The sequence below is a fragment of the Chiloscyllium punctatum genome, chromosome 2 (assembly GCF_047496795.1).
Source record: "Chiloscyllium punctatum isolate Juve2018m chromosome 2, sChiPun1.3, whole genome shotgun sequence".
In the NCBI taxonomy this organism is placed as follows: Eukaryota; Metazoa; Chordata; class Chondrichthyes; order Orectolobiformes; family Hemiscylliidae; genus Chiloscyllium; species Chiloscyllium punctatum.
The window spans coordinates 83835093-83861436 of record NC_092740.1 but is presented as its reverse complement, the minus strand read 5'-3'; the positions used below and the strand labels follow the sequence as shown (position 1 = coordinate 83861436).

The window sequence follows — 26344 nt, the reverse complement described above, 5'->3', positions numbered from 1 at the left end:
TTGCTTAAAGGCTCCAGGAAGAGGATATGAGATTCTCAAAGCTGGGAGCTAAAGCCCTATCGACTGATACAGCAGGGAATTTTCTCTGATACGAGTACTGTAAAGTGGTAATTTTGGGATTAAAACTTTACCTCATATTTTCAAAATCATTAAAATTGCGCGAAATGGATATACTATAGCTTATTCTATTTTAGAACATATAGAACATAGAACAATACAGCACAGAACAGGCCCTTCAGCCCACGATGTTGTGCCGAACTTCTAATCTAGATTAAGCACCTATCCATGTACCTATCCAAATGCCGCTTAAAGGTCGCCAATGATTCTGACTCTACCACTCCCACGGGCAGCGCATTCCATGCCCCCACCACTCTCTGGGTAAAGAACCCACCCCTGACATCTCCCCTATACCTTCCACCCTTCACCTTAAATTTATGTCCCCTTGTAACACTCTGTTGTACCCGGGGAAAAAGTTTCTGACTGTCTACTCTATCTATTCCTCTGATTATCTTATAAACCTCTATCAAGTCACCCCTCATCCGTCGCCGTTCCAACAAGAAAAGGCCGAGAACTCTCAACCTATTCTCGTACGACCTACTCTCCATTCCAGGCAACATCCTGGTAAATCTTCTCTGCACCCTCTCCAAAGCTTCCACATCTTTCCTAAAGTGAGGCGACCAGAACTGCACACAGTACTCCAACTGTGGCCTAACCAAAGTCCTGTACAGCTGCAACATTACTTCACGACTCTTGAATTCAATCCCTCTGCTAATGAACGATAATACTCCATAGGCCTTCTTACAAACTCTATCCACCTGAGTGGCAACCTTCAAAGATCTATGTACATAGACCCCAAGATCCCTCTGTTCCTCCACCTGACTAAGAACCCTACCATTAACCCTGTATTCCGCATTCTTATTTGTTCTTCCAAAATGGACAACCTCACACTTGGCAGGGTTGAACTCCATCTGCCACTCCTCAGCCCAGCTCTGCATCATATCTAAGTCCCTCTGCAGCCGACAACAGCCCTCCTCACTGTCCACAACTCCACCTATCTTCGTATCATCTGCAAATTTACTGACCCACCCTTCGACTCCCTCATCTAAGTCATTAATAAAAATTACAAACAGCAGAGGACCCAGAACTGATCCCTGCGGAACTCCACTTGTAACTGGGCTCCAGGCTGAATATTTACCATCTACCACCACTCTCTGACTTCGACCGGTTAGCCAGTTTTCTATCCAATTGGCCAAATTTCCCTCTATCCCATGCCTCCTGACTTTCCGCATAAGCCTACCATGGGGAACCTTATCAAATGCCTTACTAAAATCCATGTACACTACATCCACTGCTCTACCCTCATCCACATGCTTGGTCACCTCCTCGAAGAATTCAATAAGACTTGTAAGGCAAGACCTACCCTTCACAAATCCATGCTGGCTGTCCCTAATCAAGCAGTGTCTTTCCAGATTTTACCTCCATTTCTTTTGTACAGTAAACGTCTGTTGTATTATTAAAACCAAATCTACAACATTGTATTCCTGAAGAAGGGCTTATGCCCGAAACGTTGATTCTCCTGTTCCTTTGATGCTGCCTGATCTGCTGCGCTTTTCCAGCAACATATTTTTAAGCTCTGATACTCCAGCATCTGCAGTCCTCACTTTCTCCTCCTTGAAAATTGCCCAGGTAAGTAGAGAGCATTCTATTACATTCCTGACTTGGGCCTCATAAACGGCTCAACAATAGAGTCTGGGGAGTCAGTCTTCTAGTTCCAAAGTCCTTAACTGTAACAAGGTCCATATCCACATCTACTTGAACTCAGTCAATAATAGCATGAACTTTATGTTAACAAATAGAAAGAATGGTACAAATTGCCACTTCAAAAAATGACTGCCATTTTCAAAAAATGACTTGAATTCACCAAGTGAAGTCCCTTACTGGCCCATAAAGTCTTTAATAGCCTTATCTTCTTACAAAGCTGAAAAAAAGCCTTGCTAATAACCACAGTTACACTCTGCTGATCATAATTAACTATTGTACAAAAACTGACACTGAGTCAAAAAAGGAGACACTTAGACTGTTGTAAAAGGTGACTAAGGTCATGGAAGCAGGTTTGAAGCAGCATATTAAAGAAAGAAAGACAAAATGAGAGATGTTGTGTTAAGGGAGAGAATTCCAGAGCTGAAATCATAAACAGCTAAAGGCATAACCACCTATGATCAGGCAAAGCATATGGAGGGTGCAAAGGAGGTCAGAATTGGAGCAATGTGTAGTTCTCGAGAGTTGCAGAGCTGGAGGAGGAACCAGAGAGAGGGAAGGATAACAACATGAAGAGATTTAAAGACAAGGGTAACAATTTTAAATCTGTGACATCTGTCAATCATGAGCCAATGTAAGCGAGAGAGCACGGGCTGTTGGGTGAGACTTTAATATTGTGCTGCTTGGCATCAAATTGAATTTTTACAAACCATGAATCTTTGTGATCAAGCTCCTCCCTCCAATATGATCGTGGCTAATCCCATTTCCTTTACTGTTCCCTACATCCTTTGCTTATTTCAGTGACCAAAAACCTGGCTTTCTTAGCCTTAAATATATTCAGTGATGAAATGTAGAAATCCAACGATCCACACAACTTATCTCAATCCAAAATGATCAAACATTTACTTTGTTTATTCTTTCATGGGAATAGGGCATAGCGGGGAGGGTCAGCAATTTACTACCCATCCCTAGTTGCCCATGAAGTGAATGGCATACTGGGCAGTTTCAAAGGGAATTTAAGAGGCAAGTGCATTGCTGTGGTTTTGGAGTCATGTTTAGACTTGCCAGGTAAGGACAGCAAATTGGACGGGTTTTAACAAGTAATGACAATTGTCATGTTCACCATTTCTAAAATTGTTCTTTACTTCAGCTTTATTGACTGATCTGAAGTTGCATCAGCTGTTGTGGTGGAACTATTCTGAGGTTTGCCATCAAACTCCACTCCCCACCCCTTGCTTCTAGATTTCTCAGCTAAGGTAAAAAGAACCCACTGAACCTTAAAACTGCATACTTAAAAAGGCATGCAGGCACTGTAAACAACATTTGTACAATTAAGAAAAGTTAGCAACCATTGAATCCTTCTAGATAATGCTAGATTACTTTGCCTTATTTAAAAAAAAAACTGTCATTTTATGAAGCAGTACCCTGGTTAATCTGACCAATGAAGGCAAGTGTGCAAAATGCCTTCTTCACCACCCTGTCCACATACAATTCCACTTTCAAGGAACTATGTACCCATACCCCTTCGTCTCTTTGTTTGGCAACACTCCCCATGACCCTAACATTAAGTGTATAAATCCAGTTCTGGTTTGCCTTACCAAAATGCAACAACTCAATTTGATCCAAGTTAAACTCCATCTGCCAGTTCTCAGCCCACCTGATCAAGGTCCTATTATACACTGAGATAATTTTCTTCACTCTCCACTACATCACCTATTTTGGTGTCATCTGCAAATTTACTAACCATGCCTCCGATATTCACATCCAAATCATTTATATAAATGACGAGAAGCAACAGACCCAACACGATCCTTGTGGCATACCACTGGTCACAGCCCTCCAGTCTGTAAAGCAACCGTCTGCTATCACCCCCCTGTTTCCCACCTTCAAGCCAATTTTGTATCCAACTGTCCTGATTTTCTTAGCCAGTCTACCATGCAAAACCTTGTTAAATGCTTTGTTGATCTAATCTTGTGATCTAACCTTGCTGAATACCATGCTGATGTCTGTCTTCATCAATCTTCCTTGTCACCTCTCCAAAAAACTCAATCAAGTTGGTGAGACACGATTTCCCATGCAAAGCCATGTTGGCTAAACCAAATCAGTCCTCGACTTTCCAAATGCATGTAAATCCTGTCCCTCAGAATCCCCTCCAACAACTTACCCACTCCCTACAACAGAATAACTTGGCATTCATATTTATGATGGGAATAAAATGAACAATAAAAGTAATGTTTTTTCTAAATAGTATGTCTCAAGACTGGACAGCATGATAGAAGTAACAAGAATTGTTTCCTCTAAATTTTGCATGGAGGATAACAAAACTGATACTGAAATACAATATCAGATTGGTAAAAATAATGACTAATACACCAATTTTACCTGTATTCTTTCCTCAGCCTTCTGAGTGCACAGCATCATGATACTAAATGTCAATGTTGTTATCAATCCACCTAGAAAATGCTGTAAAATAATACTTAGCACAGCTGCACCTAGGACAAACAGAAAATAAGTTGAAGTTGAAACTTTGTGACATTTTAGTGATGGGTTGCAACATTACACAAGGAAGAAGCAGAATAACATTCTAACATTGGAGAAAGCATAGTCCGAAATACTGCCTGCAAGAAAACACCTGCTTCCTCTTCGAGCAGAAACTCAAAAATATTCAAATCTAGTATTTATTTATCAGCCAATATCTAGTATACATTCCAAAGCAAAAATACCCCTAAACTGCATTGCAAAACCAGGAAGGAAGTCAGGAATTTATACAATTACATTTGAACAATAAAAGTCTGATATATATTGTGCTACAGGGGTGCAGGGATTACATTTCAAGAAAATCAAAATGCCCAGCAGCAGTATTTCTGTCATGTCATTTAAAATGTAAATAATTGAAATTATCTTTACTGCTGATTAGAGAAATTGTCTGACAAACGTAATCTGGTATTAATCATGGCAGCACACTGACCATTAGTAATTTTCAATGAATTGCAAACATTAATATTCTTCTTGATATTTTATTTTATTATCATATATTGCACAACTATTTCCCAGGTGTCAAGGACAGAGGCCTTTTTTTGGAGTTTAGACTGTTTTTAAGGGAAATAGTTTTGTCAAGGTTTTGAAGCAGCTCATTGATTAAGGCAACTCAATGAAATCACAGGTTGAGTCTAAATCAGAACGGAAAATGTAGATTGTAGGATTCATATTACAGCAATCTGTCATTACCAACAGCAAAATATATAAATGCACTTAATTGTATTGTACTTTGGATATTACTAAACAGTTTGCATCAAATGTTATCAATCTAGAACAATGCATAACTTGAACAAAACATTTTCAATTAATTTACTTTGCTGGAAAATCCTACGCAAAGTAGAATTGGAAGGTGCATGAGGACCAGAATGACAAATAACGTGAAATAAAAATTCAAGATGCCACTTGGGAAATACTTTTGCAAACATTTTATTTTTGACTCCCTCCTCTATTGGCAGTATTTATTCATAGTGTTCATGGCATCAACTGCTCTCTAGGTAACACAAACAAATTTAAAATTTATGGATCAAAACTAGAAATTCAAGCAAACTTATTTTGGGCACATGGGGGACAGGGAATCATCATGAAAAGCACAAGAATCAGCCAATATTAGGCCTTTGACACTGAATCAATATGCTGTCAACAGCAAATAGTAATTCACAACTAGAATTAAGTGAAGGAAGAGTTAAAAATCACACACCAGGTTATAGTCCAACAGGTTTAATCGGAAGCACACTAACTTTCGGAGCACCACTCCTTCATCAGGTGTGCTCCGAAAGCTAGTGTACTTCCAATTAAACCTATTGGACAATAACCTGTGTGATTTTTAACTTTGTACACCCCAGTCCAACACCGGCATCTCCAAATCGTGAAAGAAGAGAGTGGTGCAATTCAATGGAGGGGTGGTACGAGTAGTTCACTTGAAAGATGTATTTGTGCATGGTCTGGTCTAGTAGATACTCTTTCTAAGAATTATCTATTAGGTTGCAAGTGGAATTGTTTTAATGAGTGCATCCAATATTGGTTACTTTAAGGTGAACAAATCTTGAGCACAGTGCCTCAAACAGAGGCGAGGTCTCTTATTTCTGGTATGGACACCACTCACTGATTATTTGAATTTCACCAGCACAGTGATACTTCTGTCCCACAATGAGCATGTGCTCAATCATTGCTAGTTTCATTTTTTTTTAGGGGGGGGGGTCGCTGGTGGGCGGTGAACAGGCTTGCATTTCATGGCTGAAATTCTCGGCAAACATTTATTTGAACTGAAGGCTGTATAAATGTTGGCACAGAGCCCTGGTGTGTGTGAGAGTGTCTGTGTTGATAACCCATAGGACATGAAGCTGTTTTCTATATATTTCTAAAAAACATTTCTGTATGAGAAAGAACAAATAAGATATTATAATAAATTGAGATTTTTTTAAAAATCTATTATCAAATACAAACAAATAAGTCTCTTCACGACACAGAGCATTTATTTAATTTGAATAGAATAGAATAGCCTTTATTGAGTGCACTGAAACATTTGTTATGTTGCCTCTTGGCACCATCTTAGGTACAGGGTACCTAGGCACAGACACTTTAGTTTGTGTTCTGTTTCGTTTTAACTAAATCTGAAGAACAAAACAAACCTGGAATAGCTCAGCTGGTCAGGGAGCATCTGTAGAGAAAACTAGAGTTAAAAACTAGCTGTTGGAAGGTCATCAAATTAAAATGCTTAATCTGTTCCCACTCCTTGGATGTTGCCTGACCTGTTCAGATTTTCAGCATTTTCTGTTTTTAATTTATAAATGGAAATGCAGAGGCAGTTTACTTAGATTAATACATAGGAGTAGGTGAGTTGCCCTGTGAAGAAAGGTCTGACAGACTGGGTTTGTATCCTCTTGCAGTATCAAAGAATAAGAGGCAACTTCTGTAACATGTGTGGTCCCTTCAGAAATGTGGCATCATACCAACATTCTAACAGTCTGGATTAGTCGTGCTGGAAGAGCACAGCAGTTTAGGCAGCATCCAAGGACTTTCAAAATCGACGTTTCGGGCAAAAGCCCTTCATCAGGAATAAAGGCAGTGAGCCTGAAGTGTGGAGAGATAAGCTAGAGGAGGGTGGGGTGGGGAGAAAGTAGCATAGAGTACAATGGGTGAGTGGGGGAGGGGATGAAGGTGATAGGTCAGGGAGGAGAGGGTGGAGTGGATAGGTGGAAAAGGAGATAGGCAGGTAGGACAAATCCGGACAAGTCATGGGGACGGTGCTGAGCTGGAAGTTTGGAACTAGGGTGAGGTGAGGGAAGGGGAAATGAGGAAACTGTTGAAGTCCATATTGATGCCCTGGGGTTGAAGTCTTCCGAGGCAGAAGATGAGGCATTCTTCCTCCAGGCGTCTGGTGGTGAGGGAGCGGCGGTGAAGGAAGCCAAAGACCTCCATGTCCTCGGCAGAGTGGGAGGGGGAGTTGAAATGTTGGGCCACAGGGCGGTGTGGTTGATTGGTGCGGGTGTCCCGGAGATGTTCCCTAAAGCGCTCTGCTAGGAGGTGCCCAGTCTCTCCAATGTAGAGGAGACCGCATCAGGAGCAACGGATACAATAAATGATATTAGTGGATGTGCAAGTAAAACTTTGATGGATGTGGAAGGCTCCTTTAGGGCCTTGGATAGAGGTGAGGGAGGAGGTGTGGGCGCAGGTTTTACAGTTCCTGCGTCGGCAGGGAAAAGTGCCAGGATTGGAGGGTGGGTTGTTTGGGGGTGTGGACCTGACCAGGTAGTCGCGGAGGGAACGGTCTTTGCGGAAGGCGGAAAGGAGTGGGGAGGGAAATATATCCCTGGTGGTGGGGTCTGTTTGGAGGTGGCAGAAATGTTGGCGGATGATTTGGTTTAGTCGAAGGTTGGTAGGGTGGAAGGTGAGCACCAGGGGTGTTTTGTCCTTGATACGGTTGGAGGGGTGGTGTCTGAGGGCGGAGGTGCGGGATGTGGACGAGATGCATTGGAGGGCATCTTTAACCACGTGGGAAGGGAAATTGCGGCCTCTAAAGAAGGAGGCCATCTGGTGTGTTCTGTGGTGGAACGGGTCCTCCTGGGAGCAGATCCAGTGGAGGCGGAGGAATTGGGAATACGGGATGGCATTTTTGCAAGAGGTAGGGTGGGAAGAGGTGTAATCCAGGTAGCTGTGGGAGTCGGTGGGTTTGTAAAAAATGTCAGTCGTCAAGTCGGTCGTCATTAATGGAGATGGAGAGGTCCAGGAAGGGGAGGGAGGTGTCAGAGATGGTCCAGGTAAATTTAAGGTCAGGGTGGAATGTGTTGGTGAAGTTGATAAATTGCTCAACCTCCTCGCGGGAGCACGAGGTGGCGCCAATGCAGTCATCAATGTAGCGTAGGAAGAGGTGGGGAGTGGTGCCGGTGTAATTACGGAAGATCAACTGCTCTACGTAGCCAACAAAGAGACAGGCATAGCTGGGGCCCGTACGTGTGCCCATGGCTACCCCTTTGGTCTGGAGGAAGTGGGAGGATTCAAAGGAGAAATTGTTAAGGTTGAGGACCAGTTCGTTCAAACAAATAAGAGTGTTGGTGGAAGGGTACTGTTGGGGACGTCTGGAGAGGAAAAAACAGAGGGCTTGGAGGCCCTGGTCATGGCAGATGGAGGGGTAGAGGGATTGGATATCCATGGTGAAGATGAGGCATTGGGGGCCTGGGAAACGGAAGTCTTGGAGGAGGTGGAGGGCGTGGGTGGTGTCTCGAACATATGTGGGGAGTTCCTGGACTAGGGGGGATAGGACGGTGTTGAGGTAGGTAGAGATGAGTTAAGTGGAGCAGGAGCATGCTGAGACAATGGGTTGGCCAGGGTGGTCAGACTTGTGGATCTTGGGAAGGAGGTATAACCAGGCAATGCGGGGTTCCCGGACTATGAGATTGGAAGCTGTGGTTAGGAGATCTCCTGAGGTGATGAGGTTCTGTATGATCTGGGAGATGATGGTTTGGTGATGGGTGGTGGGGTCATGGTCGAGGGAGCAGTAGGAAGAGGTGTCCTCGAGTTGGCGTTTGGCTTCACCGGTGTAGAGGTCAGTGCACCAGACTACCACTATGCCCCCTTTATCCGCTGGCTTGATGATGAGGTTGGGATTGGAGGGCTGCGTGTTGTGATGGTGACAGGTTTGAGTGGGGGAGGGGGGTAGACAGGTTGAGGCGGTTAATGTCCCGGCGGCAGTTGGAAATGAAGAGGTCGAGGGCAGGTAATAGACCAGCGCAGGGTGGATGCAGTGTGTTGGAGGTGGGTGAAGCGGTCCTCGGAAGGTGGGCGGGAATCTTGATTGTGAAAGTAAGCTTGGAGGCGGAGGCAACGGAAGAATTGTTCGACGTCACGGTGTGTTTTAAATTCATTGATGCGTGGATGGAGGGGAATGAAGGTGAGTCCTTTGCAGAGGACTGATCGTTCGTTTTCAGTGAGGGGGAGGTCTGGGGGGATGATGAAAACTCGGCAGAGCTGGGAGCTGGGATCTGGTGTGGGTGTGGAGCTGTAACTGGAGTGGGTGTGATGGTGGGGGGAATGGGGGTGGAGTCAAGAGCAGGGGTAGTGTTCCCCTCGGGGTTCTGGGGGGTGGGAATAGTGACAGTGGGGTCTGTGGGGGGCATGTCAGCAGAATGCAGGTGAGTAGCGCTGGTGGGGGCGGAAGTGGTGGTGACCATGGCAGTAGGGGTGGCAGAAGTCACTGAGCATGTGGTATCGGCGATGATGTGAAGGGCGGAAGTGATGTCATGTGTGATGCATGAGGAATTGTGAGGGGTGGAAGTGGTTGTGGGAGTGGCCATGATAGGGGCAGAAGTGACATCATCAATCAGCGTGGGGGTGGCAGCTCCATCAGCCGCATGGCAAATGGCATCTGAGTAGATTCCGAGGCCAGGGGAATCTTCTCTGAGGGGATGGGTAAAGGCCTCCCCCCACCTGGTGAGAACTAAGAGGTACCCACTGGCCCACAGCTCCAGGTAACTGGGAGCAGCGGTCCTGTGACAGCCCCACTATCAGATGGAGAACAGGACGGTACCGACCCTGGGCCCGACCTGAAGACACCAGAGCGGGGAAATGGCTCCAGCGTGGAGCCGGACAGCTACCTCAGCCCTGGGAGGGTCCAGCATTTTGCACACAGGGGATGCACACAGCTACCCCAGAGGGGCAAGACCAGCAGCAAATGGACACTGTTAACCTTGTAAACTGTTAAAATGGGGTTAAAAATTGCCAGCATCAATGTGCGTAGCATCAAATGGGCTACGCGATGTGTTTCTGCGATGGCCTTCCTGGCCAACGTTAAAGCCGACGTCCTGTTTCTGCAGGAGTGTGGGATACCGCACCTCAGCAGCTACAGGAGATGGTCGAGCTTGTGGGCCCATGGGCCGTCGGTTTGGTCGGGGGGGCAACGATAGCCGCTCCTCCGGCCTGGGTATCCTGTTGCGAGGAGGCAACTTCACCATCTCCGAGGTTAAGGAGGTGATGGGCGGGCGCCTCCTTGTCGCTGACGTCATGTACAGGAATGCTCCCCTGAGACTGATTAATGTGTACGCCCCAGTGGGTAAGAATGAACCGTTGGCCGTCCTGCAGCAGCTTCCACTGTTGCTGGCTACGTCCAGGCCGGTCATTCTGGCCGGAGACTTCAACTGTATCATTGATGCAGATGGATGATCCGGCGGGGGGGACAGTAAACTGGACGCCACATCCACAGCCCTGATGGAAACGGTCAAAAATGCCAAGCTGCATGACGTCTTCAGCACCCCTGCAGACGGAGCGCAGCATAGATGCACCTGGTCACGGGCAGACGGGTCTATCCGCTCAAGGATAGATTACCTGTTTGTGTCCCGAACGCTCTCGGTCAGATCCACCAACGTCAAGCCGGTGTTCTTCTCTGACCACTGCCTCCTGCTGGCTGACTGTCACTTACAGGATGAGCAGCGGGCTGGTAAGGGAACGTGGAAGCTGAACACAAAGCTGTTGACCCCGGGAAACACTGGGGAGCTCAAGAGGGACTTCGCGGGTTGGAGAACCACGAAGCCCCTCTTTGAGTCCCCAGCAGAATGGTGGGAAACAGTAAAAGGGAACATCAAAAGGTTCTTCATCCTCAAAGGTGTTCAGGAGGCGAGAGAGAGGCGGGGAAAACTGTCCCAACTCCATGAAAATATGCATAACCTGCTTCTGCTGCAGACGATGGGGGTCGATGTCACGGAGGACCTCAAGGAGGTGAAGGGCCAGCAAGCCTCGCTCTTTGTTTCGGAGGCCTCCAAGATAATCTTCCGGTCCAGGGTCTGCTCGGTGGAGCAGGACGAGACGTGCTCACGTTTCTTCTTCCAGAAGGTGCACAAAGAGAGCTCCGTGCTCAGCAGTCTGAAGGAAGAAGATGGCTCGATAACGTCATCTCAGGCTGACGTCATGAGGATCAGTAAATTCTTCTATGCCAGTCTGTATGACGCGAAGCCGACCGACATGGCGGCCTCCCAGTCGTTCCTGTCCTCCATCACTGAGGTCTTAGAGGACAGAACACGTGAGAGGCTGGACCAGCCGATATCTCTGGACGAGCTGACCAAGGCCCTCGAGTCCTTCGAAAAGAATAAAACTCCCGGAAGCAACGGCTTACCGGTCGAGCTCTATTCCGCTCTGTGGGACTTGATTGGCCGGGACCTGCTGGAGGTAAATGTCAGTATACTTCGGGCAGGTACCATGAGTGAATCCATGAGGAAAGGCATCATCATCCTCATCTACAAGTGGAAGGGGGAGAGGGAGGAACTCAAAAATTGGAGACCAATCTCATTGTTGAATGCAGATTACAAAATTCTGTCAAAAGTAATCACCAACCGGGTCAGGTCTGCTCTGGGGTCAGTGATTCACCATGACCAAACCTGTGCTGTACTGGGCAGGAAGATCGCTGAGAGTCTCGCCCTCCTCAGGTACGATCGCCTACATGCAGGACAGAGGGTTGGACACCTGCCTGATCAGGCTGGACTAGGAGAAAGCCTTTGACAGGATATCACACAGGTATATGAGAGATGTTCTCTCCAAAATGGGCTTTGGGGAGGGAATCTGCAATTGGATCAGACTGCTCTACACCAACATTGTCAGTGCAGTCTCAATCAATGGGTGGGAATCAGATAGCTTCCCAATCAGATCTGGAGTCAGGCAGGGCTGCCCTCTCTCTCCTGCCTTGTTTGTGTGCTGCATAGAGCCATTTGCCGAGTCCATCAGGAAGGATGCGAGCCTGAGAGGGGTGACTATTCCTGGCAGCGGGGGCCTGCAGGTTAAGGCCTCCCTGTACATGGATGACATTGCCGTTTTCTGCTCAGATCTGCTGTCCGTGCGCAGACTCATGTGCATATGTGACCAGTTCGAACAGGCCTCGGGGGCCAAAGTAAACTGAGGCAAGAGCAAGGCCATGCTCTTCGGGAACTGGGCCGACCAATCCTCGATCCCCTTCACCGTCAGGACTGACCACCTGAAGGTGCTGGGTATTTGGTTCAGGGGGGCTGGGGCGTGCGCCAAGTCTTGGGAGGAGCATATCAGCAAAGTGAGGCAGAAACTGGGCAGATGAAAGCCACGGTCGCTCTCCATCGCGGGAAAAAACCTGGTCATCAGGTGTGAGGCACTGTCATTGCTATTATATGTGGCACAGGTCTGGCCTATTCCCAGAATCTGTGCCGCTGCAGTCACCCGGGCCATCTTCCAGTTTATATGGAGGTCAAAGATGGACCAGGTATGAAGGGACTCACTATACAAAGATCTGGGCAACTGGGAAGAAAATACACCCAATGCCACCCTCACCCTGATGGCCACCTTTGTGTGTGGCTGCATCAAGCTGTGCGTGGATTCCCGGTACGCAAACACCAAGTGTCACTACGTACTGAGATTCTACCTGTCCCTGGTGTTGTGAAGGATGGGCCTGGCCTCGCTGCCGCGGAACGCTCCGAGTAGGTGGACCATTCCGTATCACCTGTCCTTCGTGGAGAAGAAGTTTATGAAGAAAAACACCTTTGACCACAAGTCCATCAGGAAGTGGTCAGCACGTAGTGTCCTTGAGACCCTTCGGGAAAAGGAGAGGGCGGATCCTGTCGAGCGGTTCCCTGAGCAGACTGTCAAAGCCATTTGGCAGAATGCCTCATTGCCAGAACTTTCTAACAAGCACCAAGACATGGTTTGGCTGGTGGTGAGAAGGGCTCTGCCTGTGAGATCCTTTATGCATGCCCGGACTCTCAGCCGCACTGCATGCTGCCCTCGAAGCAGCTGCGGGGGGAATGAGACTGTCACACACCTCCTTCTGGAATGTGCCTATGCAGAAGAAGTCTGGAGAGGAATGCAGTGGTGTTTGTCAAGGTTTGTCCCGAGCAGCACCGTGACGCGGGACTCCGTGCTCTACGGCCCGTTCCCCGGGACGCACACTGAGACGAACATCAACTGTGTCTGGGGGATCATCAACTCGGTGAAGGACGCTCTCTGGGCGGTCCAAAACCTGTTGATCTTCCAGCTGAAGGAGTTGAGTGTTGCAGACTGGCACATTCCAAGGTCCAGGACTACGTGTTGAGGGACACGTTGAAGCTTGGGGCAGCTACCGCCAAGGCGCGGTGGGGAAAGACCACCGTGTAACATCTGCCTTCCTAAAGAAGAACAGGGGGCCCGCGCAGTCATTTGGGCTCTGCTGACGCCTCAGCTCAAAATGTAATCGTACCAACCTGTAAATAGGAATGATTACTCTGTTTCGATACGCAAAGTAATGGAATGTTTACATATGTATGGCATGTCCAGTTGTATAGATCAAAGTATTTATGAATAAAGTATATTTTTGAAATTTAAAAAAAAGCAGTGAAATGGCAAGGGATATCATTTCAATGACATCTATGACACTTATTGCAGGCTGCTGTAGAAGGTAAGGGAGGAGATTGCAGGGGCTCTGACATTAATTGGGGTGTAACATTAATTGGGCTCTTATAGATGGGGTGGCAGAGGTCTAACTTTACTAATCAGCCTACCATGTGGAATCTTGTCAAACGCCTTGCTCAAGTCCATATAAACAACATTGACCACTCTACCCTCATCTATCTTCTTGGTAATGTCCTCAAAACACTCAATCAAGTTTGTCCGACATGATTTCCCATGCATAAAACCATGCAGCCTATCCCTAATCAGCACTTGCCTCTTCAAATGCATGTCAATTTTGTTTCTCAGAATGCCCTCCAACAACTTTCTCATACTCAAGGAATATTCAACCTTACAGACACTATCTCAGATACCACCATCGTTATCTCTGGATATATCCTGTCCCATCAGTAGGTCATGCCCTATAAAGGTGGTTGCATAGTGCTATACAGTCAGGAGGGAATTGCCCTGGGTGTCCTCAACATTCACTCCAGACACCATGAAGCCTTGTGACACCAGGTCAAACAGGATTACCACATACTGTCCTCGCTCAACTGATGACTCAATGCTCCACCATGTTGAGCAACACTTTGAGGAAACACTGAGGGTGGCAAGTGTGCAGATTGTACTCTGGATGGGAGATTTAAATAACTATCTGCAGCGGTATTACTGGTCCAGCTGGTCGAGTCCTAAAGGACATAACTGCAAGACTGAGTCCATGGCAGACGGTGAGAGAACGAATAAGAAGGAAAATCACACTTGACTCCATCCTTACCAATCTGCCAGCTGCAGATGCATCTGAGTAACTGTATCAATAAGAGTGACCACTGCACTGTCCTTGTGGAGACAAAGTCCTACCTTCACATTAATACATTGTGTTGTGTAGCACTTTTACAATGCTAAATGGGACAGATATTGAAGAGATCTAGCAACTGAAGACTGGACATCCAAGAGGTGCTGCGGGCCATCAACAGCAGCAGAATTATACTCCAGCACAATCTCATGGCCCAGCATATCGCCAACTCAACTATTACCATCAAGCCAGAGAAAAAAACCCTGGTTCAATGGAAAGTACAGGAGGGCATCCCAGGAGCAACATCAGGCATATCTGAAGATGAGGTGTCAACCCGGTGCAGCTATGAAGCAGGACCACTCGCATGCCAATCAGCATAAGCAGTAAGTGACAGACAGAGCTAAGTGATCCCACAGCTAATGGATCAGATCCGAGCTCTACACTCCTGCCACAACCAACATGAATGGTGGTGGACAATTAAGCAACTCACTGGAGGAGGAAGTTGCACAAATATCCTCACCTTCAATGATGGAAGAGCCCAACGCATCAGTGCAAAAGATAAGGATTAATCATTTGCAGCAATCTTCAGCCAGTAGTGCCGAGTGGATTGATCCATCCGGACCTCATCCAGAGGTCCTCAGCTTTACAGATGATAATCCTCAGCCAATTTGATTCACTCCATGTGATATCAAAAAATGATCAGCGACACCTGATACTACAAAGGCTATGGGCTCTGACAACATTTCAGCAATAGTACCGAAGATTTGTTCTCCAGAACTTCCACACTCCTACCAAGCAATTCCTGTCCAACTACAACATTTGCATCTGTCTGACAATGTGGAACATTGCCCAGGTATGTCCTATACATAAACAGCAGGAACAAATCCGACCTGGCCAATTTCTACCCAATCAGTCTTTTCTTGATCATCAGTAAAAGTGCTGGAAGGTGTCATCAAGAGCGCTATCAAGCAACACCTGCTGAGCAATAATCTGCTCAATGACGCTCAGTTTGGGATCTGTCAGGCCCGATCAGTCTTGACCTCATTGTAGCATTGGTTCAAACATGGACAAAAGAGCTCATTCGAGATGTAAGTTGAGAGTGACAGCCCTTGACATAAAGGTCGCATTTGACTGAATGTGACATCAAGAAGCCCAAGCAAACTGGAATAAATGGGGATCAAGGAGAAAGCACCCTGCTGGTTGGAGTCATACCTGTATATAAAAGATGGCTGTGGTTATTGCAGGTCAGTTATCTCAGCTCCAGGACATCTCTGCAGGAATTCCTCAGGATAATGTCCTAGGCCCAACCATCTTCAGCTGCTTCATCAATGACGTTTTCTCCCATATAAGGTTAAAAATGGGGAAGTTCATTGATGATTGCATGATGTTCAGCGCCATTTTCAATTCTTCACATATTGAAGCAGTCCGTTGTCCGATTGCATCAAGACTTAGGCAACATTCAGGTTTGGACTGAAAAGTGGGAAGTAACATTTGTGCCACAAATCTCCAATGAGAGACAATCTAATCACAGCTCCTTGCCATTCAATGGTATCAAGATCACTAAACATCCCACTATCAACGTCCTACAGGATTACTATTCACCACTAACAGAATGGGATTCATATTAATCCAGTGGTTGCAAGGGTAGGTCAGAGGCTAAGAATCCTGCAGTGGGTAACTCATCTCATGACTCCTCAAAGTCTATCCACCATCTACAATGCACGAGTAAGAAGTGCGATGGAATACTTCCCACTTAACTGGATGAGTGCCACTCCAACAAGACTCAAGGAAGCTTGACACATTGAGGACAAAGCAATAACTTGCTTGGCACTATATCCACAAGCATCCACTCTCTCCACCACCGATGTTCAGTAGCAGCAGTGTTTACCACCTAAAAGATCCATTGCAGAAATTCGCCAAGAGACCTTCGGTAGCACCTTCCAAATTCACCATCGTTTCATTTAGAAGGACAAGGGATAGCAGATTCATAAGAACAGCACCACCTGCAAGTTTCCCTTCAAGCCATTCATCATCCGTTTTGGAAATTATTGCCATTCCTTCAGTGTTGCTGGATCAAAATCCTTGTGGGTCTACCTAGAGCACATGGATTGCAGCTGCTCAAGAAGACCATCTTCTTAAGGGCAACTAGTCATGGGCAAACAATGTCAGCCCAGCCAAAGATGCCCGCTTCCTACAACTGAATAAAGTAACACTTTTAAAAAGGATCGGGGAGGTTAATGGAGCAGCTTAATTCAGTGCTGCAGAAATACAAAATGCACATCCGCAACAAGCACTTGAAGTTAACAAAGATTCTTAAAATTCCTTAAAAAAATGGCAGCCAGTCCTTTTTTCAGCTTTAGTGTTATTAATGGGTAAAGTTACAAATGGCCATCTCTTGACCAATATCCCCCATAATGTGGGGCTGGTTTTTGGAGTAACCTGTCAGTGCTGACCATCATGAGAAATACATCAGGGTCTGTCTGTGCTATGTGACCTCCATCCCCAACTGTTTCTGGTGGCTTAAATGATGGATCACACAAAACTCAAAATAATTTGTGTTTCTATTCCAATTTTGATTAGCTCCACTTCACAGTGACCGTTTAAACAATCAGGTCAGTAGTCAAAAAAAAGTCTGTATTTCTGGGTGGTGACCTCTTAGATGGAAATTGCAATCGGAAGTGAGGTCCAAATCCCTAAGTTGTGGGAGGAATGGAAAATGTGCAATTTCTATACAATATCTACAATTTGGGGTGAAGATGTTTCTTCCATTGACAGTCAATTGACCTAGGATGGTGAAGAGGAGAGGGCAAGGGTTCTCCTTGTGTCTTCTATGTGATGGATGTGACTAAACTGTTAATATTAGGCTGATGTAAGTGCATCAGTAAAAGCAATATTTAGCAGAAATTTATATCTGTCTGGATGGTTCCTCCAATTCCCAGAAGACTTCTACAAGTGTAAGTGGTTTCAGTTATTCAACAACTAGTGGATTACTTACCTCCATAACACTGGGCACTTTATCTACAGGCACTGACTCTTGAGACTTAACTTTTATAGCCCACTGGGGCCAAAATCAAAGGGTCCAAAGGCTAGTCCTGCCAGTCAGTGTTCCAGTTCACTGGCTGCACCCTGTTTCCATGAGCCACTTGTTTTGAGGTTGGACTGGTCTAGGAGGGAATGGGTGGATAGGGTTAAGAGGCAGCTAGCCAATCCAGCTGATTAACAGCCTTATAAGGCCATTAAAAGAAATAGACCAACTGGAATTTTTCAATTGTCCTACAGGTTCCCACATATGGTGGAGGCCAGTTCAGAAGCATCCCTAGGCAGCAGAATGGGAGCGGGGAGTTGGGCGGGGAAGGGGGACTAGAACTTCAGGCAGGGCCAGAGCACCCCCTCCCCCCTGCAGGAGGGCAAGCTAACCTGTACAGAGGCCCTCCTCCCTCTTCCAACGTAGTGGACCCAGCTGCAATACATATTTTTAGGATGTTATTGGACAACTCAATAGAGGAGTCAGGAAATGAGGTGACAATTGCTTATTTCACAGGAAGAGGGTATGCAGGGATAGCCAGTCTTATAACTGAGAAATATAAATCTAACACTGGTGTGTTACCAACTGCTTCAAGCTTTGTAGAAATAATTCCAACAGACATATTAGAATTCCTACACTTCTCTATCGAGGTCTCTTACATGGTCTGCTATTTTCTCACAGTCTTTCATAGACATTGTTTGTACTTCACCCAAGGCCAACATTATCCTGTTGACAGTGTGGCTCCTAAGCTTCTAGCCTTGACTGTCCATATATCATCCGAGGAGGAGAGTCGACATTTCGAGCATAAGCCCTTCATCAGGAATGCTTATGCCCGAAATGTTGACTCTCCTGCTCTTCGGATGCTGCCTGACCTGCTGTGCTTTTCCAGCGTTACACTTTTTGACTCTGATCTCCAGCTTCTGCAGTCCTCACTTTCTCCAATCTTTGTACACCTGTTGTTCTTTCTTGCTTTTCTAGTTTTGTTATTATGGACAATACGACTAAAGCTTTAACCTTAACCTAACATAATCCTTTCAAGTCTAAATTTTAAAAAGCTTCTTAAAGGGCGCCTTCATCTTGAAGTACCCTCTCTATTACGTGCTTTCAACTGGAAAGGCTCTGCTTGACCCCAGGTTTTGAGAGCAGACGGCAAGACTGACTCAAGCTCACATTTGGTCACCCGAGGGACCTGCTCCTGACTTGCTTTCTACATGGTCCAGAATTCTGACCCACATTACAGTTTGATGTGGGGCTCAGAAGCTGAAGGTAAACCTTGCCCTTATATTCCAGAATCTCAGAGATGAGGTCACCATTGGGACAGTCAAGAGGGGGACAGCACTCCAACTTTCAGTTAAAAGCACAGAAAGCATAGGATTAGATGGATTCTTTTTTTTACATTAAAGAATTCTGTATTTTTTTTTACATTCCACTACATCCTATTCAAAAGTCAAATGGAGCAAATGGAAGTACACAAACTCTTAGCTATACACCATATTTTCATTAATATTTCAACCATCCCATCTCCTCCAAGCACATTCACCTCCTCTACGCTACATAGAATTAGAATTTTTAAAACTTGTCAAAATTTTGACAGTTGCTTAAAGGGTGTCACATCTCTGTTGACAAAGCTATTGAAATAAATAGCACATCTATTGCCAGTCATGACATGAGAGATCAAACCATTTTGTGATCTTGTTTTATCATCCATGGCATCAACTTTGATGCATTATGTGACCTATTGGAGTTATCGGCAAATAAGAGCAGTGTCTCATATTCTTACATTCTGTCCTTTTCTCAAGTCAAATTCTAACCCTTTCTTTCTTTCTTTGATATTTATATTTCAAAGTCTTTCCTCAGCCACTTTATTTGCAAAAATGAGTAGATTAAAGAAACCTTTCAACCAGACAGCAAACAAGTGAAAACAACATAAGAAGTCGCAGGAATTAAAAACTATTTACAAAGAGAAAGGATATGTGCAATATAGGTCATGTTTTTGTCAAGGTTCCTCAGCTGTATGTCAACAAAGAATAATTCAAATTAGGAATACAAAGCAGGATTTTTGTTTAATTAACGGTATCCTTTGGAAAAACATTAAATGCATCAAATCCTTTTCCTGCCACTAACTGGTTTCCATACCTCGTTCATACAATTGTATTTACTGCAAACCTGACCATTCTTACTCCCCTAGAAGAGGACAGTCAACGACTGGAGCAGAGTCATTGGTTGAAGTGAAGTTGGGGGAAGGCTTCAGAGTGATGAGATTCTAAGGGCACACATTTATAATTCCTGAAAACCATGCAGAAGGGGCTTAAGGTGGGGGCTCGTAAATATGTTGGAAACTGGGGAGACAGTTGGAAAGATAGAATATTTTTGAGGCTTGTGAAAATCCGAGAGGAGAGGAGTCAGGATCTGGATGGGATTCCAAGATTCTTGAATCCCATCCAGGACCTGGCACCTCTCAGGAAAGTGGGAAGACTTAAAAAAAAGGTTTGCTCGCTGAGCTGGAAGATTTGTTTTCAGACATATCGTCACCATACTAGGTAACATCTTCAGTGAGCTTTGGAATGAAACTTCTGTAAATGAACCTTCCAGCTCAGTGAGTAAACCTACATCTGGAACCTCAACCTGAGCTACAAATCTTCTCAAAACTCGCTAAGACTTAAAAAAAACTTCTTATGGTGACACGTAAGCAGCCACAGTCTTGCAAAAATGTGAATAAATGTTGTAAATAACTGATTGTCCTTTTTTACATGATGCTCCAGCTGCATTAATACATTACCTGTGGGTGAACTGGGGCTATGTTAATGCTGTTGTGGGATCTGTGTTCATGTGGCTCCCTCTGCATGACATTATTTGTGAATCTAGATTGCGCATAGCAGACACGAGTCCTTATGTTCTTCAGAGGGAGAGAATACAAGAAGGGTAACAAAAGCCAAGATGTTGTTATGCAGGAGATGCACTGCTGTTGGAATCTTCTTACCATAAGAGATTCCCTGGTCTCCCAGGCATCTAGACTGGCACACACACCTGGCAAGCGTGGCTCACCCTCAGCCTTATCACAGTTGACATGAGAGGTCAGAACTACTTCTGTCAAATAGTCCTCTCCCAAGGCTTCTCCTCTCTGCATGGCTAGGCTGGGTAATGCACAGCATAGTGGAACCATAAATGACTTTCTCCCAGTTCCATATTGCAGAGCACCATCTGATCAGTCCAGACCTCAAAATCTGTTGAGGGTCTTGGTGGTTTTTGTTGAACTCACATGTTCATAGTTCTGTACCAGTATCATAAACCACCTCTTCAGAGCTTATTCTCTGTCCCAAGAAGCTAACCAACTAAACATTATGGGCATTGAGGCTGCTGCTTGGATAGTGTATGCTCTTTGAAGGATCGGTGCAGACACAATGGGCCAAATGGCCTCTTTCTGCACTGTAGGGATTCTATGATTCTATAGCCTAAGCCTAAGGCAGACTGAAAATTGACTGCCAGTGCCTCTGCGATTTACAATCTCATTTCTCACAATATGTTTAATTGCAACTTAATCAGGCCTAGTGCCTTATCCACTTTAAATATATTCAGACTATTTAATACCTCTCCTTATTGATTAATCAGTGTACGAACTACTTCAGTTTTCTCTATGATGTGGAGATGCTGGTGTTGGACTGGAGTCAGAAGTCATACAACACCAGGTTACAGTCCAACTTGTTTATCTGAAATCTCCAGCTTTTGCAGCGCTGTTCTTTTGTTAGGTCACCTGTGCTTGTGATTTCAAATAAGCCTGTTGGACTATAACCTGGTGTTGTGTGACTTCTCAGATGCAAGCCTTCTTCAGGACCCTGAAGAAGGGTTATAACCTAAACGTCAACTTCTCCACCTCCTAATGCTGCCTGGCTTGATGTGCTGTTCCAGCCTTCTGCCTGTTTTTTTTGGATTCCAGCATCTGCAGTTTTTTTGACTCTATTCAAGTCATGCAACTGCTGACAATTTTTCTATGGCATTGTGTATGTAGCATCATATTCCTTGACAATGACAGATTGAAAATATTCACTTATTATGTCAACCACGCATCTGCGTCTCGATATGTAAATCTCCTTTTTGGTTCCTTATCAACTCTTATCCTTTTACCACCCATTTATTATGAATATGCCAATAGAAGACTTTGGGATTCCCTTCCTCATTTGGTTGCCACCCTCAAGACACATTCCCTTAATTCTAATTTGTTTGTAGACCTCACCTCTGAACCTTCCATAATAATGTGATTCTCAGTTATATTTTCTACCTGGCATCTGCCTGAAGCACAATTAGTGTTTTTCTCTTTATAATGGCTGTGGTCCTCTTTACAAATCAACCTCTGCTTTCGTAAACTTTCCTATTTTTCACAACCGTCATCTTCCTCATGTCCTTTTTCAGTTTAAATATCACAACCCATTTTCACATTGTGCCTGTTCCTTAACACCTTGAAATCTTCTATATTAAAAATAGTGCCTGCATCAAACAGCAGTGGGCAATTTTCTTCTGGAATTCTGGAAATATCAATCACTAACAGTTTTAGTAGGTCTAGAGGAAGAAATAATGTTGTTTAGTGGAGCTAAGACTGATTTGGCTCAACTCCCCATAGCCTTTCCTAACCAGATAAGCTAAGATCAAACATAAAACATAATTCCTGAACTTTATGTAAACTTTACGCTTCACTGCATTTCTGCACTCCCCTCTGAGAGAAGACAATGGCGTAGGCTAAGTCACTGGGTCATAATCTAGCAACCCAGGCTTTGGTTCTGGGGACATGAGTTGAAATTCTTCTATGACGGTGGTCCTAGATGGTGAAATCCAAATTCAATAAAAATCTCGAATTAAAAATACTTTTTAAAGTCAAACTCAACTGACATTTTTGCTTCACCAGTAGTTCTTAAAATGTATTGCTTGTTGAGTATTAAGTATCACAGGGACAGATTTCACTTTCAATCTCAAAACAATCATAATTCAACTCAATCTGAATTTTGGAACAGAATGTTAAATAAATGAATATTTGCAAATTCTGCTTTTATTTATCTATGGAAATAATTGAGCCCTGCTACACTTTCTCCCCCATCTTGTGAAGAAAGACCTTCTCTGCATCACAGTTCTGATCTGGTGACCATTTTGTCAAAATCTATCTGGTTCACTAATGTCCTACAGTGAAGAAAACCTGGTATCCTTACCTGATCTGATATGGTCTACAAGTGACTCCAGAACCATAGCAATGTGGTTGATCCTTAATCATGCTCTGAAATGGTCTGCAGAGCCAATCAGTTCAACGGTAACCAGGGCTGGACAACAAATGCTAGCCTTGCCAGTGCTGACCACATCTCATACAATAACTTGTTTTTCTATTCAATATTGTTGCTACATATATTTGCTGGAAAGTTGGCTTTATGGCATAGAAATTCTCTACTGCTGTATCCACATAACAAGCCACAACAGGCATTACAAGGGCCAATGAGTCCACGCCAGAACAGCACTGCCTACAATCTTCTTCCGAGAGTCTCTTTCAGTCGACATGTATCACTGGTCCTTAAAGGGACCATTGGAGACCATCACAAAAAAAGTGATTTCTTTAAAGGTAATAATGTAATAATGGGCCTGGAAGAAGCAATGCTAGCTCGAGTTTCACCTGGTCGATAAGGAGATCAGAACTGTGATGCAGAGAAGGTCTTTCTTCACAAGATGGGGGAGAAAGTGTAGCAGGGCTCAATTATTTCCATAGATAAATAAAAGCAGAATTTGCAAATATTCATTTATTTAACATTCTGTTCCAAAATTCAGATTGAGTTGAATTATGATTGTTTTGAGATTGAAAGTGAAATCTGTCCCTGTGATACTTAATACTCAACAAGCAATACATTTTAAGAACTACTGGTGAAGCAAAAATGTCAGTTGAGTTTGACTTTAAAAAGTATTTAAATTGGGTGCATGCTTTGAGACCTTTACTTGATAGAACAGCACATTCATAAAATTATCATAATACATTTCTAATATCCACAATTAATCTATTTCCTTATACACACCATGCCGACAAGATATTCCAACCCAATCTAGTCCCACCTGCCAGCACCCGGCCCATATCCCTGCAAACCCTTCCTATTCACATACCCATCCAGATGCCTTTTAAATGTTGCAATTGTACTCACCTCCATCACTTGCTCCGGCAGCTCATTCCTAACACATACCACCCTCTGGGTGGAAAAAGTTGCCCCTTAGATCTCTTTTATATGTTTCCCCTCTCACCCTAAACCTATGCCCTCTAGATCTGGACTCCTCCACCCCAGGGAAAAGACTTTGTCTATTTATCCTATCCATGCCCTTCAGGATTTTATAATCCTCTATAAGGTCACCCCTCAGCCTCCGACGCTCCAGGGAAAACAGCCCCAGCCTATTCAATCGCTCCCTTTAGCTCAAATCCTCCAACCCTGGCAATATCCTTGTAAATCTTTTCTGAACTCTTTCAAGTTTCACAACATCTTTCCGATAGGAAGCAGACAAGAATTGCACACAATATTACAAAAGTGGCCTAACCAACGTCCTGAACCACTGCAACACGACCTCTCAACCCCTGTACTCAAAACTCCGACCAATAAAGGAAAGCATACCAAATGCCTTCTTCGCTATCCTGTCTACCTGTGACTCCATTTTCAAGGAGCTATGAACCTGTACTCCAAGGTCTCTTTGTTCAGCAACACTTCCTAGGACCTTGCCATTAAGTGTATAAGTCCTGCCAAGATCTGTTTTCCCATAATTTAGATGGACCTTATCTAAATTAAAGTCCATCTGCCACTCCTTGGCCCATTGGCCCATCTGACCAAGATCCTGTTGTAATCAGACGTAACCTTCTTTGCTGTCCACTACACCTCCAAGTTTGGTGTCATCTGCAAACTTACAAATGATACCTCTAAAGCTCACATCAAAATCATTTATATAAATCATTTATATAAATGATGAAAAGCAGTGGACCCAGCACAAATCCTGTGGCACTCCACTGGTCATAGGCCTCCAATGAGAAAAACAACCCTCTACCACTACCCTCTATCTTATACCTTTGAGCCAGTTTTGTGTCCAAATGGCTAGTTCTCCCTGTCTTACATGAGATCTAACCTTGCTAACCAGTCTCCCATAGGGAACCTCGTCGAACGCCTTACTGAAGTCCATATAGATCATGTCTGCCGCTCTGCCCTCATCAATCCTCTTTGTTACTTCTTCAAAAAACTCAATCAAGTTTGTGAGACATGATTTCCCACGCACAAAGCCATGTTGACTATCCCTAATCAGTCCTTGCCTTTCCAAATACATGCACATCCTGTCCCTCATGATTCCCTTCAACACCTTGCTCACCACCGATGTCAGGCTCACTGGTCTACAGTTCCCTGGCTTGTCCTTACCACCCTTCGTGAACAGTGGCACCATGTTAGCCAACCTCTAGTCTTCCGTCACGTCAACTGTGACTATTGACAATACAAATAACTCAGCAAGGGCCCAAGCAATCACTTCTCTACCTTCCCACAGAGCTCTAGGGTCCACCTGATCAGGTCCTGGGGATTTATCCACTTTTATGAGATTCAAGAAATTCTGCACTTCCTCCTCTGTGATATGGACATTTTTCAAGATGTTACCATCTATTTCCCTACATTTTATATCTTCCATGTCCTTTTCCACAGTAAACACTGATGCAAAATAGTTGTTTAGTATAACCCCATCTCCTGCTGCTCCACACAAAGGCTGCCTTGCTGATCTCTGAGGGGTCCTATTCTCTCCCTAGTTACCTTTTTGTCCTTAATGTATTTGTAATAACCCTTTGGATTCTCCTTAACCCCGTTTGTCAAACTATCTCATGATCTCTTTTTGCCCTCCTGATTTCCCTCTTAAGTATACTCCGACTGCCTTTTTACTTTTCTAAGGATTCACTTGATCTATCCTGTCTATACCTGACATATGCTTCCCTCTTTTTCTTAACCAAACCCTCAATTTCTTTCGACATCAAGCATTCCCTATAACTACCAGCCTTCCCTTTCACCCTGACAGGAATATAGTTTCTCTGGATTCTTATTATCTCATTTTTGAAGGCTTCCCATTTTCCAGCCATCTCTTTACCTGTGAACATCTGCCCCAATCACCTTTTGAAAGTTCTTGCCTAATACTGTTTAAATTGGCTTTTCTCCAATTTAGAATTTCAACTTTTAGATCTGGTCTATCCTTTTCCATCACTATTTTAAAACTAATAGAATTATGGTCACCGGCCCCAAAGTGATCCTCCACTGACACCTCAGTCACCTGCCCTGCCTTATTTCCCAAGAGTAGGTCAAGCCTTGCACCTTCTCTAGTAGGTGCTTCCACATACTGAATCAGAAAATTGTCTTGTATACACCTCACAAATTCCTCTCCATCTAAACCCTTAACACTATGGCAGTCCCAGTCAATGTTTGGAAAGTTAAAATCCCCTACCATAACCACCTTATTATTCTTACAGATAACTGAGATCTCCTTTCAAGTTTGTTTCTCAATTTCCCTCAGACTATTGGGGGGATTTATAATACAATCCCAATAAGGTGATCATCCCTTTCTTATTTCTCAGTTCCACTCAAACTTCCCTGGATGTATTTCCAGGAATATCCACTCTAAGTATACCCATAATGTTATCCCTTATCAAAAAGGCCAACTAACCCACCCCACCCCACACCCCCTCCCCCACCCCACCCTTCTCTTGCCTCCTTTTCTATCCTTCTAATAGCATTTATATGCTGGAACATTAAACTGCCAGTACTGTCCATCCCTGAGCCATATTTCTGTAATTGCTACAATATCCCAGTCCCATGTTCCTAACCGTGCCCTGACTT

General features: G+C 44.5%; 1 protein-coding gene across 3 annotated transcripts in view; it reads right to left on the bottom strand.

The window, feature by feature from the left end:
• The window catches only part of mfsd3 (major facilitator superfamily domain containing 3), a 113939-nt gene that overhangs the window by 36540 nt on the left and 51055 nt on the right, over positions 1 to 26344 (bottom strand). For all 3 annotated transcript variants that reach the window (XM_072584936.1, XM_072584946.1, XM_072584956.1), the window contains exon 6: positions 4141 to 4250. In XM_072584936.1, coding sequence (XP_072441037.1) covers positions 4141 to 4250 — 110 coding nt within the window. The remainder of the gene's footprint in view (positions 1 to 4140; positions 4251 to 26344) is intronic.